The sequence below is a fragment of the Chaetura pelagica genome, unplaced genomic scaffold (assembly GCF_000747805.2).
Source record: "Chaetura pelagica isolate M959 unplaced genomic scaffold, ChaPel_1.0 scaffold346, whole genome shotgun sequence".
NCBI lineage: Eukaryota > Metazoa > Chordata > Aves > Apodiformes > Apodidae > Chaetura > Chaetura pelagica.
In genome coordinates, this window is record NW_009953797.1 from 3,131,615 (window position 1) to 3,141,750 (window position 10,136).

The 10,136-nt window shown below is 38.1% G+C and overlaps 1 protein-coding gene across 1 annotated transcript; it reads right to left on the bottom strand.

The window, feature by feature from the left end:
* Positions 1-467: 467 nt before the first annotated feature.
* Positions 468-8,848, bottom strand: GHITM (growth hormone inducible transmembrane protein). Its single transcript, XM_010001141.1, has 8 exons — positions 8,678-8,848; positions 7,213-7,312; positions 5,967-6,078; positions 4,517-4,658; positions 3,376-3,484; positions 2,121-2,309; positions 1,622-1,793; positions 468-798 (listed from the first exon to the last, which is right to left on the bottom strand). The coding sequence occupies exons 1-8, from the start codon at positions 8,804-8,806 to the stop codon at positions 711-713; spliced, it is 1,041 nt and encodes a 346-aa protein (XP_009999443.1). The 5' UTR covers positions 8,807-8,848; the 3' UTR covers positions 468-710.
* Between the last annotated feature and the right edge of the window lie 1,288 nt (positions 8,849-10,136).

A 10,136-nucleotide genomic window follows, 5' to 3' on the forward strand; every position in this document is an offset into this window, starting at 1 on the left:
TTTGATGGATCTAGTATGGAAACAACCTAGCTATTACAGTCTACCAACATTAAAGCAGAGTTCTCGTGTGCACTCCAGAAATGGACTGAAGTTCATATGGGACAAATACCACATAGTTTCCTTATCTTTTCTCATTTATACATTTTGGTCACCTTACCTGTCAAATCCAATGCATTTCTGACAATTGCTTACAACTTTCTGAAATTTCTGACCATGTAGAAGTCATTACTGCATTTAGTGCCATATCCAGTTTGTTCAGCTCTTCTTCATGTGCCATTAAGTGATTATTTATGCAATTTGAACTGAAATTGCATCACAGCAGCATTTAATGAAGTACCTTGTATCCCTGTTTGCATATGGGATACCAGTTTAGAAATTACTTCCTATACTATGCAGTAACAGTAAAAAACAAACAAACAAAGAGTTGAACTGCTGTCAAACCCCTTAAAAGCAGATAGACTATTTTATTCAGATATTAAAAATAATTTACTCTTCCCAAGTAATGTACAATTAGAAGCAGTTCACACTACTTCAAACACAGAGCTGGAAAGTGTTTGAAGAAAACTATTAAGTCTGAATCACATTGCACTGAAACAATATACTGAAATTATTTAAACTTCTGACTTGCAGCATACTGCTTGTAACCATGAATTTTTATTTAATATGTGCACTAGGTAGGCTGTCAGACAGCTGCAAAGAAGAGTCTCGGTTTACTTTCTCCTGCCACCTCCACCACCTGCAAGCATGGTGGCCACCCGAATGAAGATGTTCAGTGTATCTGTATAGATACCCATGCACCTAGGAAACAGGAAATCAAAGTTAATATTAACAGAAATAGCATTACTTAGTGTTTCCTACCATCACATGTAATTTTCAAAAGCCTTTATGAAGCATCTGATTATCTCAGTGCTTGATGTCACAAAACCCTCTATTTTTGTTCTACCACCTCTGTCAGGAGGAAATATTTACAGAAGTCTTAGCAGACAGTAGTATATTGTTCTCATACAGCAGCCCTCTGCTTTTATGCTGTACTTTAATCTGTATGTCTCCAAGAATTCTGAAGGTCAGTATTATTCTAACTGTAAGAAACCAGAATCAAGGAGGTAAACAAGTCACTGAAGATCAGACATACATTTATAAGCAAGTTACCTGTTGGTCTGACTTGGTCTTTATTGAGAATTAATTAATCTTCCTTTCCCTATCACACTGTTGAAGCTTTCTCCTTTAGTAACAAAGACTAGTGAATATTGAGTGACTATGAAAGAGTTAACATTCCTGTCTCGTTTGATTTTGTCAGATATTTGCAGAAAGCAGCAGTAAGCTGTCCCAGCGATGCTTTAGAAAATAAAAATATACTTTAGAAAGTACTGCTGGAAGCACATGACATCAGACACTCAATTTTATTTCTCTCATTTCTAGGAGACAGTTTTAACTGCACTAGTTATTTATACATTGTATACTAGTTATTTATACATTGTAAACCCTGAGAACCATCATATTGAACAGCAATACACTTTTGAGCAGTAAACAAAAGGCCTGGCTGTTTTTAACACAGGCTTCTGATACACCTCGAAGCAACTTCTTAGCCACAGAAATCAGCTGTGTTCACACAGATGCTTACGCGTTGATGGGATCATATTTGGTCACTCCATAATAGGGCAGAGTTTCCGCACGCTTGATAACGTGCTGCGTATCGTAGAGCAGGAACATGCCAAAGAGCACCAATCCACCATAGACAGCTACTGAATACAAGCCAGCACCAAAAGCAGAAGTAGGAGGCAAGAACATGGATCCTGGAGAGGAATGTACAATAGTGTTAGAAAAAGCTACTATGTGCATCTGCTACTCTGAGCTGGGTCAAACTTCAGTGAGATTGCAATTCTCAATTTGAGGTGCATTTTTGATACCAAGAGCTTTAGTACATGAGCTCAATACGTTACATGTACAACCTGATCCAGTAATTTTGAACACCTGAAGGAATCAGGTGTACTTTTCTTCATGTTAAAATACTTCTATTGCAACAATGCCTAGAAATGTCTAAGGAAGAAGAAGTGGAACTGCATTTTAGCAGCTTAAGTTTACAACCTACTTCATCTGGCAGTATTAAAATAGTATTTTACCAATTGAAGAGGCAAGAACGAAGCCTAGGCCTATTCCAAGTGGTCCTCCCATGTTCAGAAATTTTTCACTTGGAGCACACATGGCCACAGTTGAGAGCCCTCCGACGATGCCAGCAGTATACCAGGCAGCTCTGATCAGCAAAGGGCCACCCAAGAAGGTTAGAGGAGCCACCACCGCACCCATGACACCTAGTTAAAAGACAACAAAACACCACTCAGCAGATTTGAACCAGCTCTGGTAAAAATACCACCTGCCAAAACAATTTTCTTTTTTTCCAGTCAGAAAATACGGCTCAAACTAATCTACTTACACAACAAAATACCAACAGACTTGACTGTACAGCATCTAGAAGTGATCTTAATAAACTGGCAACCTTAAATTCCATGACCTACTTTTATCTTGCTCTGGAGAGTACTTCAGGGAGCTGGGCTTTGGAAGAAAGACTAACAAAAGTCAACATACTGATCTGTTCAAAACACAGCTGGTGAGAGATACTTACCATGGACTAATCAACTACATAATAGCCATAGGAGCACTCTGCACTGAAAAGCGGGACAGATTTCTGCTACAATCATTAGCTAGACAAGCAAGTCAGGCTTTTTACTAGTCTTCTAGGAAATCTCTACCTAGTCCATTAATACCACATTAGGTTGTTTAAGCTACTATGAATCTCTAAATGAAATACTATTTCTTCTTGGTAGGAATCTTGACTCAAGAGACAAATACGATTCCGGTGCCTACCATGTGCAGGCCTCTCCTGAACCACCAATTATCTCTGGCGTAACAGTTTTGAAAAATGGCAGCCATGGTCACTTGAAGTAGGTGAGATTAGCAAGAAACTGACCTGTACTCAAAGCTTAAATACATGATGGGAACATGCATCTAGGAAGCTGCAGTTTAATACTAAAATCTCATTTTTCTAGTCAAGTTTCCAGGTATGTTCCTGTCCTGTACAGCTAAAGAATGCTAAGTGTAGGCAATGCTGCTTACAGAAGCTATGAAATGCCAGAAAACAGTCACAAAACCAACGCAGCTCATGAAACCAATTAATGCTACCCAATATGGCATATATATACTTCAAGTTTAACTTGAGAATGACTTTTAGATGATGAAAACTATTAAGAGTTGTGTTATAGACATTTAAGAAATCCTCCTGACGGTGTCTGAAAAATCTCAATTGCTACAGAAGTGTATAAAAATTTACCTTTACTCTAAAGCACAGACATCTCTAGAATGAACGCGAGAATCACATACCAGAATGCAACATCCAAGCCAAGTGTTTTGCTGCTGGACTGTCTTCATAGGATATGGACCTGACCAGCATTCCAGCACCAATCATGGCTGCAAAAGTTGCACCTATTGCCTGTAGAATCAGCATTACAGAGCTCAAGTTAACAATAGGACGTATAATCTTTGCTCTAACCCCCTAGTCTAAAAATCAGCAGTGTAATTCTGAAAACAGCAATCTAATTTGTAACTGAAGCATTTGTTATTTTTACTCCTACAAGGTTACAGTCAAATCTTTGCAGATCCTAACTTGCAGTAATTCCCATTTTACTTTTCTTCAGTCTTCTAGGAAACCAAGATTAGCAGTAAGATGCCAACAATCTCTTATTTGTGTAAGGTAAGAGAAACGACACACATGGTTCTGCCCCTTACGCTGATCTTCATTAAGGTACCTGAAATGTTAGCCTCACGTTTTCTTGTAAATTTCTCTACCCAAGGCAAACACTCAGTTCACAGAGCTTTACTACTTATGATTTTCAAACATCATTACCTCCTCTTACTGAGGATCAGCTACATGTGTTACTTTGATTTATGACTAAGGACACATTATTAAACTAATCTCTGTAAAACTATGTAGGTGTTAGTATTTAACTATTATTGCTCCACTCAAACTCACAGAATACACAGTAAGCAGAGATTTTTTTAGCAGTTTGCCTGGATGATTTGCCTACAGTATTGTTTCAGCCTTGGCAAACAGAATACAGCTTTCAAAAAACTATACAGAAGAGCACGGGGAGGATTAAGAATGCAGAGACTTCAGTTTCCAGTTTCAGAAAATGATAGCAGCAGTGTCGTTAAGTCTCAGAGGATTGTTTGTAATATGTTCTGGCATATAGCAAGTAAAGATAGCATAGAGGTTTTTTTGCTCATGCAGTCTGTCTTTGACAAAGAAACACAGAAGGTACAAGCCATCATGTAGTTAGACTCACCAAAAATTAAATCACAAAATATCACTAGGATACTGGAGTGGTTTTTACAGATAAGCATGCCGCTGTAAGTTAAGTTTTGCCTTTTCACCAAGTAGTTTATATTTCACATTTCTTGTATCAACCATCACATTGGTGCTCTTTTCTCTGTAAACATTTTTATATTTGTAACATAAACTTACCAGCCAGGAGCCTCTTGTCATAAGGCTCATGAGTGCTGGGGTCCTACTGACTGCCACAGCAGACAGTGCTGTCAGGCCAATGCTTCCCGCAAAGTACATGTAAGTGGAGTGAATCCTGTCTTTCACGTACTGTGGCCAAATACTGAAAAACCAGCAAACATACATAGTTGTGCAATTACCAGTACAAGAATGAGGACCAACTGAAAACACAACTGAGCTGTTAAATATATTCATAGCTATGTATATAGGGGAGGTTTCATAGTAATGGTGTGGTTTAGCAACTTCTACCACATAACAGGGCGCTGAACATTTAAATCTTGAAACTCTCTAGAAACACTGTGAAGTACAAATAACACTAACTACATTTCAATTCTAAGGAGAAAGCATACAGGCAAAAGAGAGTAACAAACTTTTTTAACCATGGAAAAATAGGGAATGGTGTACATATAATAGAGATTTAAGAAAAAATGTCTACAGAATGTGTGCTGTGCACAAAGTAGCCTGCTGACTGGCTCACAAATTGCTGAGTCACAGTGCACATGATTATCTAACATCACAAGCCATGAAAGTAATTCTGAGAGCTCTAACAATAGCAACAGACCTAAATGGGAATGACAGTCTCTGCAGTATGATTTGGTCATAGTATGGACAGGAAGCTTTCCCCACTAACACCAAACTTTGACAGAGTACACACATTTACTTCCATTTTACTCTTTTGACCAACTACTTCAAGGCTGATGAAGAAAAAAACTCCTGATAGGTCTACCAGTGTAAAGCTTCTCAGAGACAGCACAAACATTTATTATGAATGCAGATGGTCATTTTCAAATATAAATGTAAGGAAGTCTCCAGGACTCACTTCTCCAAAGCCCTTACTCATCACTAGCACATTTTAAGTCTAGGTAACTACATGGTTTTGCCATCACAGTCAGGTTTCTATTAGGAAAAAAGCAATACACCAAAGTTTTAAGTAAAACTGATTTATTAGAGTAGGGCTTACGCCAAGAGAAGTTCTGTGTTCAAACGAGACTTTCCAACAAGCTGTATTGAAGTTTAATGACCAGTCTCACAGGAACACTGGGCAAAGTCATCTTGAAAATATGCTTTACAGAAGACTACCCTGCATATATTACCTGTGGCACATCTCTTAAGACAGTTATTTACTCCTCAAAACAAAACTTAGCAAAGCAACAGAACTCACTTAAGTAAATGTCTATTTAAGCTTTAGTAATTTAAATCTTGCTAAGTTACATGCTTTTAAAATTCATAATTGTATGTAGAAATGTGTATGTAGAAAGAATGTAGTGTATGTAGAAAGAAGCAATGACTTCCTGTCATTAAAAAGCTGTGTGTACAGTAGGTGATACCTGCTGAAATCCTGATGGATATAAAGAGGAGTGAGATTGGCTTAATGTACACTTCACCTGAAACAGTAAGCCATCTTACTTACGCAGCTTTTTCGATAGCTCCAATCTCACTAGACATGCCCATTCCATAGTAACAGAGGGCCCCCAGGCCAACAGCAGCCCCTCCAGCAACAATAAACTTCCCCAGGCGATCAGCTGCATAAAGAAAAACCACAGTCTTAGAAATGCTTTCTCTTGGATAGTTAATAACATCCTTGCGTGAGTTTGTACCCGCAATGCCTGATCCATGTTAAGCTTACTTCTTAAAGCTCCACTCAGAAAAGAAGTGACTTAACTCCAAGTAACTGCATTCCTAGTTCTCAATGACCTATATGTGAAAAACTCCGCATTCAGCCTGCCAACGCAATACAGCTTCATAAAACAAAGAAAGAAGTAAGAGACCAGCTAGTAACTTGCAAGACTTGCTGACCTTCATACAGTGGCAGGCATGCCAATACAAAATCAGTCAACAGGCTGTCCCCCCCTGAGGCACTCACCTGTTAGCATGCTGGTTTAACTCAACTGTCTACAGGACAGAAGAAAAAATACACATTGTGTCCTCTCCTCTCTAATTTTTACACCTACCACTTGTGTGGCACATATCAGACTACAGCTACAAATACAATTACCAATCATAAAATAATGTTATAAATGAAGACCAGCTGAAATCAAATACCTTCATTTGTGTAACTCTGAGACTACACATCCTCCTAATGTGTAATAACCAAGGTGCTACCTATATTCCATTTGTCAACACAGTGCTACTGTAGGACATATACAAGTCTTTTCTACTGAATGCTGATATCTAAAAACATCTCCTTATCATCCACTGAAATTATGATCCACACTAGATATACTCTAGCAAGCAGAGCAAGCCAATGCATTTTGTAACTGTAGCACCAGAAACTTTTATTTTCCAAACTGTACATACTGTAAAAAAATTCTTCCTTTAAATAGCACACAAAGTAGATGCAGCAGTGTTAGCATAATTTTTAAATAAGAAACCAAGTCTCCAATAAGAGAGAACAATTTTTGACTTAACTTCTCAATAGCAGCTTAAAGTAGAAATAACAAGAAATTTCTCCATACTGTGACACTTGCAGTTTTAAACTCTACAAGGACAGATCAGCAGAGAAACTGCCTCCAGTTATCTGAGGGAGATCACTGAACAAACTTACATATGAAACAATATTCTCAGTCTCTTTAATGGTTGGAAGGAAACTAATTCCTTCAGGGAAGTCCGAAGTTTAGCTTCAAATATTCTCAGTATTTAAAGCAGAGCTACTCTACCTTTAAGTGCTGTTTCTGCAGATGGCTCAAATGCTGCTTCTTTAATTTCCTGGCCAATTTTTCCACGCCTCACACCCGTTCTTACTCTGGTGGCATAACACTGTTAGAGGCAGAAAAGAGATCAGAAAGATTCAATGAAACAGAAGACATTGCTCATCAATTTACTTGCTACACTTAAAACTGATAGAAAGCATCTTATTTATCTCCCAAAGTCCTGAAGCAGCAGCCCTTAAAACAAACAACCCAATGCAGAAGTTTGGAAAGCTCTGTGAATAACATTAACACATTCTAGAAGTACAGAACCAATGCAGTGAATTTCATAAGGTGAAATTTTCTGTTTGCATTTCTCCTACTCTAGTCCCACTCTACTAAACAAGGTCACAAGACTTTTTTTTTTTTTCTAATGTAAAAACACACTCCATTTTTTGGTTTATTTTGTAAGGAAAGCTTCCTATGTAAAAACACTCTATGTAAACTTTTATATAAAAAAATTACTGCAAAATATTTATACTTCACAATCACTACATTTGGAAAAGCAACATGAATATTTGCTTTCAACTCTAGCCTTGATTTAGAGAACAAACCTTGAATGAAAACTGATAAACTAGATTTATAAGGCTGGCAAGCTCCAAAAATTATATCATGCTGCTCAAAGACTTAGTAAGTTGCAAAAGCAACACAAAATAAATTCACATTTAAGTTCATAAACAACTTCTGAAGTTTCCTGACTGTTGTTTCCAGAATTTCTAAATTATTACACAAGTACCTGTGCAACCAAGGACTCATTTAAAACTAAGTTTGTTTTAACATAGAAACCTGTAATCTACAAGCATTGCTATTATTAGTCATTATATCAAGAAAAATCAGGAAGTTTACCATAGAGCCTCAGTTTTGTTGTATTTGCATCTAACAAAATCTAGCCCAATGTTGTAATTTATGTAGCATTCACCACAGCAACAAAATAATAACAAAAAAACAACATGAAAACATGCACACACCAAAAACCACCCCCAGTTTTTAAAATTACTGGCAAGACCCATGATAGTCCTGACATGGTTCACAAATTGCTCTTACCTGGAACACAGTTCTAAAAACACACTGGAACTGAAATCTTTGAAAAGAAAAATTTTACTTGAATAGCGTATGTAAGATTCCTACTTGGAATTTCTACTCCTCCTACCTTACACAGTAAGCCTTGAACATTACTATCTCCTGTAAGTCCTTTTTCCCAGCAATTTCAATGGGGAAATAATCATTGAAATAGAAAATACTATTTTAGTTGCTGTTAAAAAAACTGCTTTTTGATTAACACACTTCCTTCAGTACATTAGAGCAGGTACCTCAAACAAACACAAGGCTCGTGATCACTCAAAACCAGTAATCCATGCAAAGCAACTCTTTTGGCAAAACCCTCAACCCATTAAAATATCAGCAGTCAGAACCGTCAGAAAGATAATTACCTTACCTGGTTAGGCTGCCACAGCCTGTATGCTTTTATATTGGAGTTCCTCAAAGCTGGGGAAGCCTGAGCAAGGGTGGGGTGGATGGTCTGGCATGATAATGCCCTCAGGCATACCAGCCTTGCAGCCAGCATAGTTGCTTAGATAGTTTAATACACTGCGTTCCTGAAAATACATGAGAAAATATGCTTTACTAATTGGTTCTGTGGTTTTCAGATAAGGTATGCTTACTACTTATCATCAACTGCACTGCAGGCTGTAAAGTGCTATTCTCACTAGAATACTGCAGTAAGATCCAGAGCCTTCCTCAACACGCAGCTTAATTCCATCCATTTTTGCCTCCCATTTCCATCAGAGACTTCTCTCTCACAACTTACCCAAAACCAATCACATCAAGACACTTTATATCCTTACATTGGAGCTACTTTAATAACTAGCTTTAATTTTGAGACATAGCTCTGCTCTCCAAATAGACACTCAGCAAGATGCTTCAAGCTTACATACATTTCAGCTAAGTATAAACCCAAATGAGTAAAAAGCATAACGGATGTGGTGGAAAGAGTTTTAGAGAGACTTTAAGCTACGCTTTGAAGAACTCAGTTAGCTTTGGAGATCCAGTGGTCAGTTCAGGTCACAGCCCAGAACTCAAGTTCAGGTCATCCCATGCAGTTCTGAGCACAAAAAAGCAATATAAACTAACACCATAAACAGCCACCAGCCTGCATATTTTATTGCTAGTATTAAAACTTCCAGCTTGCTTCCACAAATACTGCATGCGTTACATATTAAAAGAACCCCAAGTCATTATAGTTACATATACTTTGATTATGACTATATACAATCTCTGATACCACAAGACACCTCAACTACCAATACATTTTTTTTCAAATAATTGACTATAACTTACACATATGGCATCCAATATAATTTAGGAGCATTCTAAATAAAAGTTAACTTTAAACATGCACAAAAAAACCCGAGCACCCAAAGCACTGGACATCTAGTATAGACTACAAAGACGTGAAAGTAAGAAAATCATCCTGCTGCTAGAAAAAGTCACTTTGCTTTGAAGCTCAGTCAGAAAATCCTGTTTTCAGGAGTGGAAGTACTTCCAGGGACGTCCTGTTTTCTCCACAAAACCCCGCTCAAATCTTCCACTCGGGTGATACTGTTCACAAGGGCTTACAGAGACAACTCTAGTATTTTATTTTTTCTCAAGCCGATTTTGAAGAAAGACAACTTCAAGCATTAGCTCAGTAAGGAGGAACGAAGAAAAAGTGTTAAAAGATGAGCAAAACAGCATCAACGTTCCAGCATAGTAACTGGCAAAAAGCCAGAGGCCTAAGGCAACACTGCAAAGTCACAACTACACCGAAGGGTGCCGATACCCCTGCAGCCCAGGAGGGCGGAAAGGGCCCACCTCAGACCCGGGCCGGGCCGCAGGCCCTTCCCCGCTTTCGGCCC

Coding starts and splice junctions, on each gene's coding strand:
- GHITM (XM_010001141.1), bottom strand. CDS start 8,806: ATGCTGGCTGCAAGGCTGGTATGCCTGAGGGCATTATCATGCCAGACC. Junction 4,659..5,966: donor GGAGCTATCGAAAAAGCTGC/GTAAGTAAGATG, acceptor CTGGTTTTTCAG/TATTTGGCCACAGTACGTGA. Junction 799..1,621: donor AAATATGATCCCATCAACGC/GTAAGCATCTGT, acceptor CCTGTTTCCTAG/GTGCATGGGTATCTATACAG.